Source organism: Prionailurus bengalensis, chromosome A2 (assembly GCF_016509475.1).
Source record: "Prionailurus bengalensis isolate Pbe53 chromosome A2, Fcat_Pben_1.1_paternal_pri, whole genome shotgun sequence".
Classification (NCBI taxonomy): domain Eukaryota; kingdom Metazoa; phylum Chordata; class Mammalia; order Carnivora; family Felidae; genus Prionailurus; species Prionailurus bengalensis.
The window spans coordinates 150,715,814-150,734,118 of record NC_057348.1 but is presented as its reverse complement, the minus strand read 5'-3'; the positions used below and the strand labels follow the sequence as shown (position 1 = coordinate 150,734,118).

The following is an 18,305-nucleotide window of genomic DNA, read 5'->3' as shown; positions in this document are numbered from 1 at the left end:
ATCTCGTGGTCTGTGAGTTCAAGCCCTGCATCAGGCTCTGTGCTGACAGCTCAGAGCCTGATGCCTGTTTCAGATTCTGTGTCTCCCTCTCTCTCTGCCCCTCCCCTGCTCATGCTCTCTCTCTGTCCCTCAAAGAGGAATAAACATTAAAAATAAGGAAATAAATTAAAATGTGGCTGTTCTGAACTGAGATGTGCTGTGCGAAATACACATGAGAATAGGAAAGATTCTGTTGAGATGTATATTGATTACATGTAGAAATTATATTTTAGATATATTTGGTTAAATAAAATATATCACTATGATTGGTGTAATACTGTTTCTTTTCACTTTTTTTAATGGGGCTACCAGAAATTTTTAAATTACATTTGTGACTCACAGTATATGCCTACAAGACAGGAGAGCAGTCCTGTACAGACCTCAGAGCTCAATGCAAGCATTAAATCAGTCAAGACAAGGAGAGGGCCTAGCACAGTGCCTGAAACAAATTAAGCACCCAATAGCTACTGTCAATATTAGTAAGATCGGTGGGGTTTTTTTTAATTTTTTTAATGTTTATTTATTTTTGAGACAGAGAGAGACAGACATGAGCAGGGGAGGGGTAGAAAGAAAGGGAGAGACACTGAGAGAGAGAAACACAGAGAGAGAGGGAGACACAGAATCCGAAGCAGGCTCCAGGCTCTGAGCTGTTAGCATAGAGCCTGACGCAGGGCTCGAACTCACAAGCTGTGACATCATGACCTGAGCTGAAGTTGGACGCTGAACTGACTGAGCCACCCAGGCATCCCAGATCAGTGATTTTCAACTTTTATAGTCAAATTTGTTTTTCAAGCAACTTCTTGTAACGGATAAAAAAAAAATTCAGTTCTGATCAAGGCAGAGAGACCTTGAGGTCTCTCCAGGGGCCGTTGCACCCTGGGCACCACCTCTTTAGGTGGGAAACCGTGCACATAAGTCATCCTAAAATGTCCTTCAAGCTCCAGCATTACACATCTACCATTTCGGAGAAGGTCAAGAAGGTATGAGACAAAAACCAAGGTGTCCATGGCAGTACTTTAAAAATGATCACAGGGGCGCCTGGGTGGCGCAGTCGGTTAAGCGTCCGACTTCAGCCAGGTCACGATCTCGCGGTCCGTGAGTTCGAGCCCCGCGTCGGGCTCTGGGCTGATGGCTCGGAACCTGGAGCCTGTTTCCGATTCTGTGTCTCCCTCTCTCTCTGTCCCTCCCCCGTTCATGCTCTGTCTCTCTCTATCCCAAAAATAAATAAATGTTGAAAAAAAATCAAAAATAAATAAACGTTAAAAAAAATTTTTTTTTAAATGATCACGGACCTTAAATGTTCTCACCACGAAAAAGAAATGATAATTACGTGACACGATAGAGGTGTTAGCTAACGCTACAGTGGTGATCTTATTGCAATACAGAAGGCCATCGAATCGAATCGTCATGTTGTACACACCTTAAACCTACACGATGTTATATGTCAATTAGACCTCAATAAAAATAGTCACCCCCAAAAAGATCATGGAAAAACACTACCATTTTGCTCAGGAGAATCAAAGCGGTTTGGTCCCAGGTCTAGCTAGACATAGCCCAGAAATTGGGGTGTCATGAATGTGACCGGGAGGAGAGGGTCACCTGTGGGTCCCTGGATGGTTACCTGTATATACAATACCCCCGTGCCACAGCACTGCTCTGCTTCTGCCCCTCACAACCCGCTGACCCTGCCACCTGGGGAAGGCTCTCAGAGCCGGCCCCAGGCACCAACGTGGCGAGGTCCAGCTCAGGGGAAGGGCAGCAAGTGACACTCAGCCCGGACACCACAATGACTCTGCTGTCCTGAAGGCAAGGCTGGGCTGCCAGCCCCAGCGTCTGGTCTGCCAGCCAAGCCTCCTGGCTCTTCCTGCAGTCTACACCCCTGGCTCTGCTGTGTGTGTGTGTGTGTGTTGATGCGGACAGCAGCCAGCTCTCTGCCGGGCTCTCTAACAAGTTCCACGAGTCTGTTTGCTAAAGAAAAATTCCAGTGGGTCCATCCAACACATGGAACTCAAGTACAGAAATTATATTTATCCACCCCACTGCCAAGGAGATCACATGCCCCGTGAGTCACTCCAGATGTGCTCAAAAACAGAGTCTCTCTGTGGAAGCCCGGTCCCCCAATCCCAGAGAGAGTCGAATTAGCAGAGGTCCCAATTCCTGTGTCCCCACCCCCCTAAGAGGCAGTCTCTGCCTCCACCCTTCTGGGGCAGGAAAGGACGCCTTTTGCACTTCTGTAAAGGGAAGGGGGGTAAGAACTCTACCTTCACACTGGGAGGACCAGCCCGGGCATACCTGTAGCTCCTGAGGTCCCATTGGGTTCGAGGACAAGTGTCACCTTTTTGGAGCAAAAGATGTGTTGGAACACGCTGCTGCTTCTGCTGTTGTGTTATGATGCTCAGGCGGCGGTGTCCCACAGGTGGAGCAGGGGTAAGTTGCTCTGTATTTATTTGATGCTCATTATTCTTTCTCAAATGCAATTAGAAATCTGGGGGGCCAGGGGGGGGAGAATGAGGCAGTGGAAGGAAATTAGACGCCCGGCACCCACACACACACCCCTCTTTTATCTCGTCTCTGCCAATTACTTTATGCTTCTTGACAAGTCAGAAGGTGCTAGAAGGTGATGGGGGATGGGACGCTGAAACACATCAAAGCCGCTGAGGGATCTGGGTGGAGGTGCAGAATGCAGAAAACAGCCCCTTCTGACACGCCAGAGCCAAGTTATCTTTGCTCCGTGGATGTGGGTAGTCTCCCTCCAGCCCCTCTGCCCGCCCACCCCCTGCTGCAGCCAGACAGGGCACGTGAACAGCAGGTACCAGGACGAACACCAGTATCCCGGGGCTCTGGGTGCTGGCTTGCAAAAGGCCTGCCACCTGGGGGACCCGACTAGGGGCCCTGGCCACGGGCTGGCCACATGGAGGTCTCCACGCGGCTCCTGAGCTAGACTGGGCACATCTTTCCAGCTGGGGAGAGCCGGCCCAGTGGCAGGAGAGCAAGGGTGACCCTTAGCATTCACGTGTGTGCCAGACGGCTACTCCCACTGGCCCCGCAGTCCACGCCGGAGAGGAGGGAACTCGGCAAGGCTTTTCGCTCACAGCCGACTTCCTTCCCCTGGGGACCGCGTGGCACCTCTTCTCTGTGCCCAGGACCGGCTCCGGGTGGCAGATACTGGTCGCCCGTCCAGCCAATTACAGTTGATCACTGCTGGGGACCGAGGGAGCGGCAGGGAGGACCACTCCGTGCAGAGCTCAACCCGACAGTCTCCACTGCTTGAAATTGACTGAGGTCTCTCTCCCCAAGAGAGCTGGAAAGAGAAGTCAGGCTCATAGGTGTTTCTAGAGATCCAAAATAGAATGAGGACGGGCATGGCAGCGGGGGCACGGTGGGGGTGACGATGAGCCTCCGGGTTCTCAGGGAGAGTGTCGGGAAAGGAGCAGCCAGTGTGGAACAGAGAAGCACAGGGCAAACGGATGTGACACGGGCGGGGAGCAAAGCCACCGCACTTATCTGAGGTTCTTATTCCCTCATTTTTAAGCTTGAGACCAGGGACTTGCCAGCTCTCTGAGCCGAGCTGTGAAGCGATTGTTGCCCAGAGACGAATAATTCATGTAGCGTTTTCCTTTTATTTTTTTTTTTTCCGTCTGGTAACATCACCCACACCCCCACACACCTCTGCTCATGATACGCACAAACGTTGGAGGCGACACTTAGAAGGAGAGCAAAGAGATCTTGGCATTACATTCGGCCCCTTGCCCCTGCGCGACACTGGGGGCCTTCCTTAATTTGTCTCTTAGAGAAAGATGACAACATCCACCCTCCTAATGCACAGGCTGTTAGAAAGGCAAATGAGATAATCTGACTTGTAACAAGGCTTGGAAACTTCAGAGGCACATCATGAGCTTTCCCCGCAAGCAACCCAGAGATTTCAGTTCTGCCTCTAATTGGTCGTGTGACGTCTGGCAAGCTTCTTAACCTCTCCGAGCTCTGGTTCACTAACAAGTCGCCTCTTAACAGTAACAAAATTTATCTTCCCCGCTTCGTGGTGAAGGTCACATTCCAAGTGTAAACAAGACGCTTTGTACGCCATGAAGAACCTTCTAAATGTGAGCTGTCACCTCCCACTTAAACCTCTGAAAAAAACTTCATGGAGGAAGTTTGGGGTGCTCAACCGAGGGTTCTGCAGCAGCAGCAGCCTGGGACCAAGTGGCTGCCCCGGGCCTCCCTGGGGAAGGTCTGCCCCCTGCATAATAATAACAAATCCATCTGGAGACGGGAAGTCAGCACTGGTGAAACAGAGGACACGATGAGGCCTCCGTGTTAAGCGCTAGATTAGTGGTTCCCGTCAGGGTTCGGACTCCACAAATGACAGAGTCCCGCAACCATCATCAAAAGTCTTCCACGTAGTTGATTTTTTTTTTCATTTTTAACATTTTTTCCTAATTATAAAAGGAGGACCCAACTGTCCTTTTCTTTTAAAGACCGAATGAGAGTCACGCCCAAGTACACAGCAATTCTTCCAAATGTACTTAACTGTTCCTTTGGCCTTCATCCTTACCCCAACCCCCACCCCCACGCCAGCACCCCGGCCTCCACCCTCCCCCACCCTCTGCCCGCAAGCGGAAATGTAGAAATAAACCCAGAAGGAACACACCCTCTGTCCCAAGGCTCTCCCAGCCTCTCCCAACGAGTGCTCTCTAGGATTCCGCCCTGGGAGGCAGCTTTCCGGGCCAGCCAGGCTCTTCCGGCCCCACCAACTTGACCGACCTGATGACTCACCTGTGGTTCGGGAGGCCAGCCTAGAAGCCGGACACGCCTGGCCCAACTCCCTGTGCCCCCAGGGCCTGCCAGAGCTCCACTTGGGGGGCTGAGGGGAGCTAACCAGTCTTTAAAAACAAAAAAAAAGAGGGAAGTATATATTAGAATGTACACGTTAAATATCTGTTTTTATTAAACACACGTAAATTATTCTTTTTAAAGCAGGCTAATAGAGAAGGATGGCCCTTTAGTTACCTGGTGGGATTTATGTCATCTTTACGTGTCCCTTTTAGCGTGTGTGCTTTCAATCACGAATGTTCCATGAAGGGAAGGGCCGGCGATCAGTGTTTGTTAAGTCCTGACTGACTGACGGGACTAGGATAACTGAGCGCACCTGCGTGGCCGCAGTAACCCCCCCCCCCCCACCGGCAGGTGCTATTCTGACCATCCACGGGTGAGGGAACCAGAGGATGAGGCAGTTGATGAGCCCCAGGTCCCTCCGCCGGAAGGACACAGCTGGATTTTGTCCCCCAGCCCAGCATCAGCATCTATGGCATCAGAGTCTGCCCGGCGCTCCCACGTCCCCTCCGGGTGCTCCCGGCAGCCCTAAGCTCCCCCAAGGGGGTGGGGCAGTCTGGCCCTTTCAGAAACACTCCCACAGAGGACCCCAACACGCGGGGCCAAGGTCCTGGCTCCCTCAGCACGCCACTGGGTTTCCAAAGGGTTGGCCCGGGAGCAGAAAAGTGACATCGATAAGATCTCCCAAAAGATCTTTTGTAAATGAGAGGTTTTTTTTCCCCTCCACACCCACGATCATTTGCACTGAGTTGCTTTCACGGATTCATTAAAAATGTGGTTGTACTTTGGCTTGATATGGTGTGCAGTTGGAATCCTTCCCAACAAGCTCTCTGCGACAAGTGCTGTGTGGTTATGTGGAAACCGTGGTTGGCCTTAATGCCATCCGGTTCTACTGAGCACATTTGGAAGACGGGGAGGGGGGTGGGGTGGGTTGGAGATTTTGCCCCAGATCACAAGAAGTCAGAGAGAAGGTCAGGTCACAAAGCAAAGACAGGCTCTTCCATGTAAGGGGGCTTCTGTCCCCGGGTCTGGGTGAGAAAGCTTGGACAGCTCAAGGTAGGTGGGGGCAGGGGGGAGGAGGGGGAGGGACAGGTGCCAGCCTTGACCGAGATCATTCAAAGTAGCTTCTCCCAGGGGTGCCTGGATGGCTCAGTCGGTTAAGTGTCTGGCTCTTGGTTTTGGCTCAGGTCATGATCTCACGGTTCCTGGGTTCGAGCCCAGCATCAGGCTCAGTGCTCAGAGCTTGCGTGGGATTCTCTCTCTCCCTCTCTCTCTGCCCCTCCCCCCTCTTGCACGCACACTATCTCCATCTCTCTCTCTCTCCCCCTCAAAAGAAATAAACTTAAAAAAAAAAAAAAAGGAACTTCTCCCAAGCAGGGATAAGGACTCCTCAGAGATAAAGGGAGGGTGTGGTAGAGACAGGAGACCACACCAGCCTTTTGATATTCAGCCGGCACCTGGAATTGCAAATAAGTTCTAGAACCATCCTGTTAGAAAAGAAGGCTTTAGTAAAGCGCTCTGTTTGAAAAGAATGGAGGGGCGTGACAAGGGTAGTTCATGTGTTTCTGTGGACCATCGGTTCATTCAACAGGTGTGGGCAGGATGCTTCCCACTGGGAACACAGCAGCAAACAAAACAGACATGATCCCATGCTCTCAGGGAGCTGACATTCTAGTGAGGGAAACAGACAATAGACACCTATACAAATAAGACATCTGGTTCGTTTGAGGACAATAAATTAGGGACGGAGTAGAGAGGATTATATTCTTAAATAGAGACGTGAGGGAGGGTCTCCCTAAAGAGGTGCCTAAAGGCCTGAAGGAAGCAAGGGCATGAGCCACTCAGTTGCCGGAGAAAGAGTATTCGAGGCAGAGGAAATGGAAGTGCAAAGGCCCTGTGGTAGAAGCAGGTGCGGCATGCTCAAGGAACGGTGAGGCCCACAGCTGGGGTGGTGTGAGCCCAGGGAGAATGACGAGCGAGTTCAGAGAGGTAGGAAGAGGTCAAGTCTTGTAGCGCCTGCTCGCCCTCTGGAGATCTTGGGTTTTTACTCTGAGCGAGATTGAAGCCACCGAGGGTTCTGGCCAGAGGAGTGACAGCATCTGACCTACGTTTTCCCTTTAGTGGTTGTATTAAGAATAGAATGACGGGGGGAGCCAAGGATGGAAGCGGAGACACCACACTAGGAGAGGTGCTCACGGCCGGAGCCAGGGGTCGAGCAGAGATGTTGCAAGAAGCAGCCAGACTCCGGGTATATTTTGAAGGTAGAGCCCACAAGATTTGCTGATTGGTTGGCTGTAAGATGTGAAATAGAAAAGTCCAGGTGTCTGGCCTGAACAACTGAGAGAGATGGGGACTAGACAAAGAAGGAAGGGTATGGGGGGGAGATGGGTTTGTATGTGTGTGATGTGTGTGCATTTGTGTGTGTGTGTGTGTGTGTGTGTGTGTGTGTGTTGGGGTTGGGCCTGGGTGTGGGGTCAGGAGAGACGAATGGGCAAGGCGATGCCTGCAGGTGGTCGGGGGCATGGATGTCTGGTCTGGAATATGAAGTTGAAAGTCAGCACGGAAGTGAGTGTGGCCGGAAGACAGCAGAGAGCCGAAGACGAGGCCAGGACTCCACAATGTGAAGAGGTGGGTGAGAACGAAGGGCAGCCAGTGAAGAGGGGTTTCTTTTTCTAAGATAGAAAGAGACCGGTTGTCGTGCTGATGCCAATGATCCAGTAAGGAGGGGAACGTCAATTAACGATGCAGGCGAGAAAAGGTGGAAAGGCTGAAGGCCATCTTCCGTGGAGACTTCCGCACACCCACGTGGAGACGGGAGCATGGACACAATAACAGAGAAGTCAGTGTGTGCGGACAAGAGACAGGCAACTGGTTTAAGGAAAGGGCGGAAGGTGTGAAACCAAGTGAGAGGAACCGGGAAGTATGGGTAATGGTCGGGCAGCATTTAAAGGCCCAGATGAGGGGGCCCCTGGGTGGCTCAGTTGGTGAAGCGTCCGACTTCAGCTCCGGTCATGATCTCACGGTCCGTGGGTTCGAGCCCCGCATCAGGCTCTGGGCTGACGGCTCGGAGCCTGGAGCCTGCTTCGGATCCTGTGTCTCCCTCTCTCTCTGCCCCTCCCCCGCTCACACTCTCCGTCTCAAAACTAAATAAACTTAAAAAAAAAATTTCACATAAAGGCCCATGTGAGGATAACGATCATGAACTCAAAAAGAGACCGTCTAACATGAGTGTGTTTTCCTCTGGCCGCATTTCAGGTGAACAGGTGCAGCAGTTGAATAGGCGAAGAGATGGGGTGTCATTTTGCCAAGTGGTCACAAAGGAACAAAGAGAGAGCAAAGGAGTGGGCGGTCTATGTAAGAGAGCAATCACAGGCCTGTAGTAATTTGACCTTGCGTCTCACATTATTTTAAGTCGGAGATTTTTAAAGATTGTGCGTGATTCATTTCAGAATCTGTTTTATACCAAATGCATTCATCATTAACTACATTATCCTTCCCCGAGCCCAGTCTTTGGGCCGATACGCCTACAAAAAAGGCAGCACTCTTCTCCCTACTGGCAAGATTGGGTTTTGGAGCCCGCAAAGCCTGGCTTTCATCTCAGTCCCATGGCAAACAAATTGGGTGGCCCGGGGCAAGTTTCTTAACCTCCCCGTTTCTTCATCTATGACATGGCAAGTTAGTGCTTACCTCACAAGTTACGTGTGGAAAGCCCAAAGCACACCGATGAGCACACAGTGGGCTCGTGCACAGTTAGGATATCTGAGCTCCACATTTTAACAACTTTGGTCCACAGCCCAGATGTGTCCCTCAGCAGAAGATGTGGACAGAACATGCCCCGACACATGACGCTCGAGTCTCTGGACTCTGTTCCCGGGCTTCTTGGTGCACGGGCATAACCTTTAGCAAGTGAGTCATTTGCTCTGTGCTGGTCTGTCCAATGTATCACAGAGCCTCAATTTCCCCCCAAAGGCTCGTTTGTCCAGGGAGTCAGGGAACTGGGGAGAAGCCCATGGTCTTCCTGCCCTGCGACCAGCCATACAGGCGACCTTTGCGTGAGGAGACGTGGAAGTCTCCGACGTCCCCTGGTGGCGCGGAGTGGTCCTCGCGGGCACATTCGCATCCTGGAAGAGTGGGCTGGGTGTGTCGGGTGGAGAAGAAAGCATAGTGGCCCAGTTTTACATCAAGCAAAAGGCACGTAAAGTCAGTGATTTTGACACGCCTGTCCCTGTAGCCTTCCCGCCTGAGGCTCAACATTCAGGTGGTGCCTAGGAGGGAGTGGGACCCTTCTGCCAGTCTCTAGCTTCCCCGCTGTCCCCTCTTTCAGAGAAGGTGCTGTTGCTCACGGCCATCCAGTGGGGGCACTCTGGTCTCCCTCCCCTCCGCCTTGGGAAGACTGTGCTGCCCCCAACCGTTGACTAATCACTCCCCGTGAGGACACAGCCTTACAACGACCCCCATAAATGTAGGGGTGAGGTGGAGGAAGAGAGGAAAAACCCCAGCAAAGCCTGAGGAGTCTCCATGGCGGTTCTGTTTTTGTTGGATTTTGATTTTTCTTTTTTAATGTTTATTTATTCTTGAGAGAGAGAGAGAGAGAGAGAGAGAGAGAAGGAGAGCGTGAATGGGGGAGGGGCAGAGTGAGAGAGAGACGGAATCCAAAGCAGGCTCCAGGCTCCGAGCTGTCAGCACAGAGCCCGACGCGGGGCTAGAACTCACGAACCGCAAGATAACGCCCTGAGTGGAAGCCGGACGCTTAACCGACGGAGCCACCCAGAGGCCCCTTGTTGGGCTTTAAAAAAAAAAAAAAAAATACGTGGTTTGTTTTTAAAATCATCCCCAAATATACATTGAGGCTTCCCTTAAAGCCCAATGTTATGCAGACATCAAGGTCAAACAGGGGAAGCAGAAACTTCTCCCCTCCCTCGCTCCCAGGAGCTGGCAACCAGAACGAACACTTTCAGGGTGACGGACGGCAAGATGTGAAATGTGTAGAAAGGATGCCGAGGGCCTACGGAGATGAAGAAGACGGTGGACAGCGGGGTCGCGGGGAAGGGCTTCCTGGGGGAATGAGGCTGTCGGTCTACCCACGAGGGAGCAAGTCTGGTTCAAAGCCTCACCCACAGACACCTCTGAGAGCGGGTCTGCTCTTGCTTTGGCCATTTTCACTTCCGGCAGAGTCCGGCCTTCACTGTCGGAGACGAGAACATCTGGAGTGACTGGATATTTCACTTCACGCCCAAATGTTTTGACACGGGCCAGACATAGCTTATTTCTCATGCGCTGCCTCCAGCATCTCCGCGAAGGCACATTCCTCCTCTCCAGGCCTCGCCTGGCTTACGGGAAGTCAGACCTGGGCAACCGCCGAGCCTCTGAGATGTCTGGCCGGGGGCCGGCTACACTTCCACACCCATGGCGGTAGAAAACACCTGCCCAACACACCGCCAGTGGGAGGAGAACCAGCAGAATGTAGTGGAAGTGGGTAGAACAGGACAGCAAGGAGGGAGGGGGCCACCTTTCAGAATTCCATGTTCCTCCCACACTGTCTGGGGCAATCATCAGTCCCTGGGTCTAGAGGCTGAAGCTATTTCTAACAACCTTCGCTCTTTTAAGAAGACTACGCGTAAGAGCTATTGGAAACAACAGTGTTTTCATTATTAAGCTGAGCTCTGGGTCTAGAAGTGTTTTCTTCCCCATTCTTTGAGAGCTCAGGGTCCACCTGGGGCGTGTGAGTCAAAGAAGGGTCGGTATTCACGGGGAGACGATTTCGCTGCGAAGAACTTCCCAGAAGGCAGCCGTCCCAAGTCTGAGATGACAGGACACAGAAAGGACTCCACGCCCAGGACATTTATTTCCTCTCATCCCCTTTACCTGCTGGGGTGTGAATTTGGGGTGGGGTGGGGGACAGTGTGAATTATTTTAAGGGAACAATACTTGTAATTTTACTATAAGAGAGGAATCCCGCTAGGGAGAAGAATGAAAGTAAAGTTGTTCTCAGATCCCGAGAACGGAATTTCATCCACCCCTTCAGGGTAAGAAGAAAAGAAGGGCACACAGAAGCAAGAACCCCTGGGCTAACCTGAGAGCGGTCATATAGCCTGGGCAGCTCCTTCTATACATCAGGTCAAACAGCCTCTGATTCTCAACCTTGGCTACCATTAGACGCTGCCATTCGAAGCCTAGGAAGCTTTGAAAAAAAATCTTCCTGTCCCCTTTGTACCTTAGTTCAATTGAACCAGGACCCAGGCACCAGTATTTTTTAAAGCCCCTTGGGTGATTCTCCCATCCAAGTACTAACCAGGCCTGACCCTGCTTAGCTTCCGAGATCAGACGAGATCGGGCGCGTTCAGGGTGGTATGGCCGTAGACCGCCCCCCACCTCCCCTGGGTGATTCTAAGGTGCAGTCAAGGTTGCAAACCGGTAGAGCTGGAGATGCCTCACTCTCCCGAGCCCCACCTGAAACAATAGTTAACAGGGACAAAGGCCTTCTCAAGCCCCCAAATCCATGATTCCGTGGGAAGCTGGCACTTCACTGGCAAAGAAAACAAATTTTGCTAAAATGCCGGGCCAGGAAATATTGCTCTGCAACTCCCAGGCTCCTCTTCCCCAAATCCTCTGGGGAGGCAGAGCTGGCCAGTCAGCCCCTCAAGGCCTCATTCCACGCAGGGACTTGGTCAGCCAACAGCTGCACCTTGCACACACCCTGGAAGCCTGCCAGGCCCTGCTGGAGGTGCAGAAACACAAAACCATATGGGTCGTAGCCTGTGAGAAACACGTGGTCAAGATAAGAAATGAGTTACGGAGGAAATGATATCATAGCAATACTACAACCAGCCAGTTTTTTCCAGGAAGTGGGCGATTCCTACCAATGCGCTTTTCAGGAAATGTCCCCTATGCCGAAGATGTTTCATTTTTATCCCTTCCAAAAGAAAGTCTTCTAAAATGCTTACGCAGTGCCCTACTTCTTTAGCCACAGTACCCTGGGCGTCCCTGGACCCTTTCTTGATGGCCCCGGGGGCCCCGTGATCAAGAAGGAGAGCGGTCACGTATGGTCATGCAATTCGCGCACTGCGCAACTTCAGGGGGCGCCACTTACCTGGACACGGCTTGGATGTTTACAGTTGGTTCCCCAGTTTTCTGGCAGGGCACAAGCAAGTGTCTTGAAGAAGAGGGTCCCTTCTTTTATTGGCAGGCAGCAGGGTTACCAATCATTTCTGCGTGGCGCCCTGGTACAAGGTGGGGCTGTGGGGTGAACGGGGCTGTCTGCTCCTACCCAAGACCATCCTGGAGAACTGGGATTCATAACGATTACACCCATACCCTTCCTGAGTCTGTCTTCTTCACCTGCCCTCGGTCAGTTCCTAATTCTGCCACCCCCTCCACCCTTCAGCTCATCCGTCTTCCTCCAGGTACCACCTCCAAATGCAGTATCTCCAAAAACATTGGCGAACCGATGACTGCACGCCACGTGCCCCTCTCAGCCCGCCCCCAGGGGAAGCCCTGAGCTCTGCTTCACACACCCCTAGGGCCAAGTGTCAGGGGCTTGTGGCGGCTCTCTGCCTTTCCTTTGTCACCTGTGTCCAGCGTCTTGGCAGCTCGATTTCAGATGGCTGGGGAACAGCCAGAAGTCTGATCCTCTGATTAAAAGGGTTGCCAATAAATATAAACCAGCATTTCGTATTAACAAAGGGAACGGTGTCATTAGAGAACTCATTTGTTGAACAGGGGGCGGGGCGGGGGGCAGCAGGGAGGGCTGTCTGCTCATTTCTGTTTGGTTTTATTTTGCTTTACATAAATTCCCTAAGGTATCCAGATCCCTAGACATCTAGTTTCTCATAACTTTCTGGGATGATTCTGATGAGCAGCGGGTTTGAAATCACTGGTCTGAAATAGTAACATGGGACATGCCTGGGAGCCCCCTGGGGCGCACCAGAGTCGTCTGTCACCTCTTCCTGCTTCACGTCCACCAGTCCACCACCACGTGGAGTCAGCCACTTGCAAGATGGGCCGGCCCCCCTCCAGGTCAGTGGGGGTGGGGAGAAGGCCATGTGCACAAGCAGCCTCTCGAACTAACTCCCGTCTCTTGCAGCCACGCTCTTCCCTGCTGCGCATCGGCCAAAGAGATCCTCATCCATGCCCCTGAATCCCGTCCTGCAGAGCTCCCTGGAGGAAGTAGAACTGCTCTACGAGGTAGGAGGACGAGAAGGTGGTCAATTCAAGTCACGCAAAAGGCGTCACACCTTCGCTGTGATTTTTGGCAAAGGGACCTAAGTCCCTGAAAATGAGTGGCCTCTGCTGTCATAGGGCCTGGTCTAGACCAGTTTGTGGATTCATCGAATCCTTCCCCATCCCACAGTAAGGTATCCCTCATATCTCCTCCCTTTCCCACACGCCGTGACAGGGAACGATGGCATTGCAGGGGTTCAGTCCAGGCAAAATTCGAGATTTCCGAGTACCAGCAGCCGAGCTGCAGAGCAGAGCCACGTTCCCCAGCAAAGGCTCAGGGGTGCTCGGGCAACGCCACCCCGATTGTCTCAGTAGAGCCGTGTCTCCAGTAACTATATGCTTCTGACAGTCTGGGGCCACCCCGAAGGCTCTCTTCCTCTGCCTCGCTCACCTTTGCCGCCAATACCCCCACTCCTTCTCCAAACCACAGGCAAATCCCCCAAGGCTGCCTGGATTGGCTCAGTGGGGAAAGTCCAGGATGACCATCGGCTGTGCGACCTTGCATATGCCCCCATTGCTCTCTGGGGCTGAATCTCCTCAACTGTTAAACGAGGAACCACAATGATCTCCCAAATCCCCCTCCTGCCTTGACATCCTCCCACATCCTCCACGTACCAGAACTTTCGGGTTAAGAAAGAGATGGCCTGCTGCAGCCAAGCAGTTGAGCTGGGGGGAGGAGGGAGAAATTTCAGATCCTGCCACGGGGAACAAACCTGGCCACATCTGGAACTTGGGAGTCACGTGAACAGATCTGTTCTAGAAAGATAGCAGAGAACAGCATGCAAGATGGATTAGAGCCAGGGGGAGTCAGAGACAAAGAAGAGAGTTAGAACTCTGAGTCCAAGAGGTATTTACTACGTTCCTCATATGAGCCTGGTCCTGAGCAGGGGTTGCGTGTGGCTTACCCCACCCTACACTTAAAGAACAGGTGAGAAATGAGAACAAATCCCTGTGTCCCACTTAATTCCTCGTACAATTCTCTGCATCCTTCAGATTCAGCTTCTGATTTTAAATTACCCCAAGCCGTCAGCGCATGCTTTAGAAGATCTTCGGTGGGTGGGGGGGAGAAAGGGAATCGGGGGTTGGTCCGGGGCACTCATAACAGTAAGTCAGTCGCTTAAATAGGGGCATTGTACCAGCCACAGTGTTAGACGTTGTCCGTATTTGCCTTACTTATTTCTCCCAACCTCCCAGTGAAGTACTGTTACTAACCATTTCACACAGGAGGAAAATGAGGCTCAGAGAAGTTAAGTAGCTCGTCCAGGGTTACACAGCTAGTGGGAAGGTCGGAACTGGAACCCAGGTCTCTTGGATTCCAAAGCTCTTTCCTCGTCTGTCTCCCTCAATGAACACACGTGGTAACGAATACACTGGTGTCCTCGGTGAAGCCTGAATGCTTCATGTCTTTCCACGCCCCGTGTCTCTCTCCAGTTCCTGCTAGCTGAACTTGACATCAGCCCTGACCTGAAGATCTCCATCAAGGACGAGGAGCTCTCCTCGTTGAGGAAAGCCTCCGACTTCCGCACCATCTGCAATGACGTGATCCCCAAGCGCATCCCGGACATCCGCCGGCTGAGCGCCAGCCTCTCCAGCCACCCTGGCATCCTCAAGAAAGAGGACTTTGAAAGGACAGCGCTGACCCTGGCCTACACGGCCTACCGCGCCGCCCTGTCCCAAGGGCATCAGAAGGACATCTGGGCCCAATCCCTCCTTAGCCTCTTCCAGGCCCTGAGGCATGATTTGATGCGGTCCTCAGGCCCCAGAGTGTCTCCCTGAGAGCCCGGCCCACGGCCACGGAGCAGGGACCAGCACACGCGGTAATCCAAACACTCTTCATTCTCTACTCCATTTACAGAGCCCTGCAACAAAGCACATGCCACCAACTCAGAGTAGCAGAGATAAAATAAGTAACCCCATGTCCTCTGCCCCTCATAGTTCCCTGACAAGCACATCTAATTCGTGTCACGGTGTGACCGGGGCTGCAAGAAAGGGCTAGCGTGGTCATTCAAGATGCCTCCAAAGGCCACCTGATTTGCCTGGTGACGCGCTGTATCACCGAGTGACCGCCATAAACACCCGAGGGCGAAGACAGAGCTAGAGGAGACGGCGCAGAGGTTTGGGCATTGCGGGAAGATGGGGGGACAGAGATCAGGGCGTGAGGCCGAATGAACATCATTCCAAAGGTTCCACATAGTTAAGATACTTAAAACGAAAAGCTGGAGCTATAGCAAATAAACACTTTGTTAGCCAAAGATCCACGTGTCAACTTTTCCAAAAGTCACCAAGAAGCATCAGCCAGAAAATCAGTAATGTTATGGCCTCTCTGTCTTGTCTCTGCTTCTCCGAAAGCGGATCTAATACAGAGGAGAAACACGACGGGGGCCCACAGAGAGGCTGCAAACTGTCTGACCTCGTCTTCTGAACAGAGAAAGCACGCTGATGCAGAGAGGATCATCCTAGGAAGAGCTCCAAAACTGAGAGCTCCAAATACAAATGATTTTTTTTTTAATTTTTTTTTCAATGTTTATTTATTTTTGGGACAGAGAGAGACAGAGCATGAATGGGGGAGGGGCAGAGAGAGAGGGAGACACAGAATCGGAAGCAGGCTCCAGGCTCCGAGCCATCAGCCCAGAGCCTGACGCGGGGCTCGAACTCACGCACCGCGAGATCGTGACCTGGCTGAAGTCGGACGCCCAACCGACTGCGCCACCCAGGCGCTCCACAAATGATTTTTTAGACAACAGAACTTACCCTTTCAAATGCCAGAACCTTCATTTTAGCAATACTGACTTGCTGTCTTTGTTAACTGTATGTACGTGACATCTTGAGCTTCTACTTAGGATCTTTGAAACGTTCTGATGAAGGAATTGGATAAAATAACCTCTAAGATTGCTCGACTTCGAAAGTTCCACCATCACTGAACCAGCCGTGAGATAATCACAGGGGGGACACCGGGACCTAAGGGGTCTGCTGGACTGTTTGCGCCAAGCCCAGAAGGCCCCGGGGCTTTGCTGATTCTGTCGGGTGTGTGTCCTGCCTTCTGCACCGTGAGGCTGTAAGAGGGCGCTCCTCTCTCTTTCCAACACAACTTGCCCGTGGCAATTTGTTCTATTTTGGCTGCTCCCACCTAAGGGACAAAGCAGGGAGGCTTGTCATAATTCCGTGTTAAATCGGAGCTAGTAGGCGAAGGTCTCTGCTAGAGGGAGGCACCAGGCTCTAATACGGATTCCTCACTGGCTCTCCTGGCTTGACAGCTGGGTTTTGGAGGCTTACATTGCAAGAGGTCTAATCTTTGAATGAGTGACATCTTATCCAGCAAAATTTGATTCTGAACTGGGTATTTAACAATTGTCATTGGATGATGGCCTAAAGTGGATCTGGACTTCTTAAAAACTTTGAATAACTCATTGCTTCGCAGCTGCATGATCCTTTTGGAGAAACAGTAGGATGTAGGACGAAGGTATTCATCATCAGAGAAAAATACAACATGGAAAAATCCTGATGTTCTTGGGCTCGGAAGATTAATGACTGCTGGTTTCTCTGGTCCTCATTCCCTGATTACACCACCCTTTTACGGCCCTCAAATGCAGTCTCTGATATACGCTTTTGGTTCCATTTTTCCCTTTCTAATATTCCATGTTCTCTTCGACCTGGTTTGTGTCTCTTCTGCTTTATGTTTGGGCCCAATTCTGATTATCTTTGTATCCACTTCTCCCAGTCTCTTTTGGTGCACGTATGCTCACTCTAGCTCTGTCTGCTTGCACTCTGACGCTGTCTTTCAGCCCCCTGTGGGTATCACTGTCTGACCAAAACAAAGGTCAACATACAGGGCCAGGAGTTCCCAAAAGGCCGATTAGCCTCATGGCTGCCTTCACTGTTTGTACTTTCTCTGGATGTGGGGTAGAGGAGGTTAGCAGAGGGCTCAATCCTTTGACATTGTGCAATACCCTGACATCAGTCTTGCATGCCACCCCGGGCCTCCACCCCCATCAGGATGGATCTGAGAGCCTTTGTTCAGTCACTGGTTAGACAGACCACCCTTGTAGTCCCTCCCTGTCATGTTCTGATATTCAAGGTCACTCCCAGTGGTAGGAGATTTGTGAATGGGAGGATGGTTCCCAGGACCAGTGATAACCTGGAAGTTCATTCACCCTGCAGCAAAAATTAAAGGCACTTTTGTACTCATGAATTGGGGTACATGTCTATGTGGCAATCAAGGACCGAGGGAAAAAGAAAAAAAAAAGAAAAGAAACAAGAAGGGCATGACTTTTTTAAATACAAATGAAAATTTCATTTTCAGTAATTCTATGACACTATTAAATACTCTTTGGGGCTGAATACAAATTAATTGTTTCCCACAAGGAGCTTTATCACAATAACTTCATTTATGCGGAAGATCAAATATGACACTCACCAATGCCACCAAAGACCTGACTCTTTGCTCAACGAACAGTGAAATAGGAGACTGGACAGAAAAAGACCGTCCCACTTTGCCTCACTGATCCCACACGGTAGCACCACATCACAACTGGATCACCTTTTGTCATAATTACGCATAGACAGAATAATTTGGGGCATGGTATCTGTAGAGGAAATGTGCCTGTAACTTCTGGGACTAATTCTGCCATTTCTATACTGCTGGGAACTTGTAGGATCTAAAAATTCCGGAAGCTTCTTCTATCGTTGCTATCCTGGTGGCTACCTCTGGCGTCACTCAAGAGACGCTGAAAAACATCTGTACGGCTGAAACTTCCACTGCCCTCTCATCTCGCCTTGAATCTAAAAGAGAATCGCCTCAGTGGTAAATCAGTCAGAAGGTATTTCCCCCGGTGGACCGGTCTAAAATTAAACACTTGTTAAATGTCTTTATATGGCACCCCTTAGTTTCCTAACCCATTTTAACGTCTCCTAATTTTTTGTGCGGTTCAAAAAAAAAAAAAAAAAAAAGTAACGTGAAATTTACCATCTGAGTTGCCTATAGGTGCCGCACAGTGTTAGCTATAGGCACAGGGTAGTGTGACAGATCTCTAGGAATTTTCATTTTGCAAAGACGACCCCTCTGGAACAGTAACTCCCCTCTCTCCTCTCCCCCTCAGTGCCTGGCAACTGCCTTTCTACTTTCTAAGAGATTGACTACTTTAGATACCTCAGAGAAGTGAAACCTAACTTATATTTCTTAAGCATAGTATCCTGGAAAATGTTTTCTTCATCTGAGA

General features: G+C 51.1%; 1 protein-coding gene across 1 annotated transcript; it reads left to right on the top strand.

The window, feature by feature from the left end:
• The first annotated feature begins 2,099 nt into the window (after window positions 1-2,099).
• Window positions 2,100-15,575, top strand: FAM180A (family with sequence similarity 180 member A). Its single transcript, XM_043589635.1, has 3 exons — window positions 2,100-2,466; window positions 12,953-13,053; window positions 14,521-15,575. The coding sequence occupies exons 1-3, from the start codon at window positions 2,391-2,393 to the stop codon at window positions 14,863-14,865; spliced, it is 522 nt and encodes a 173-aa protein (XP_043445570.1). The 5' UTR covers window positions 2,100-2,390; the 3' UTR covers window positions 14,866-15,575.
• Window positions 15,576-18,305: the final 2,730 nt, after the last annotated feature.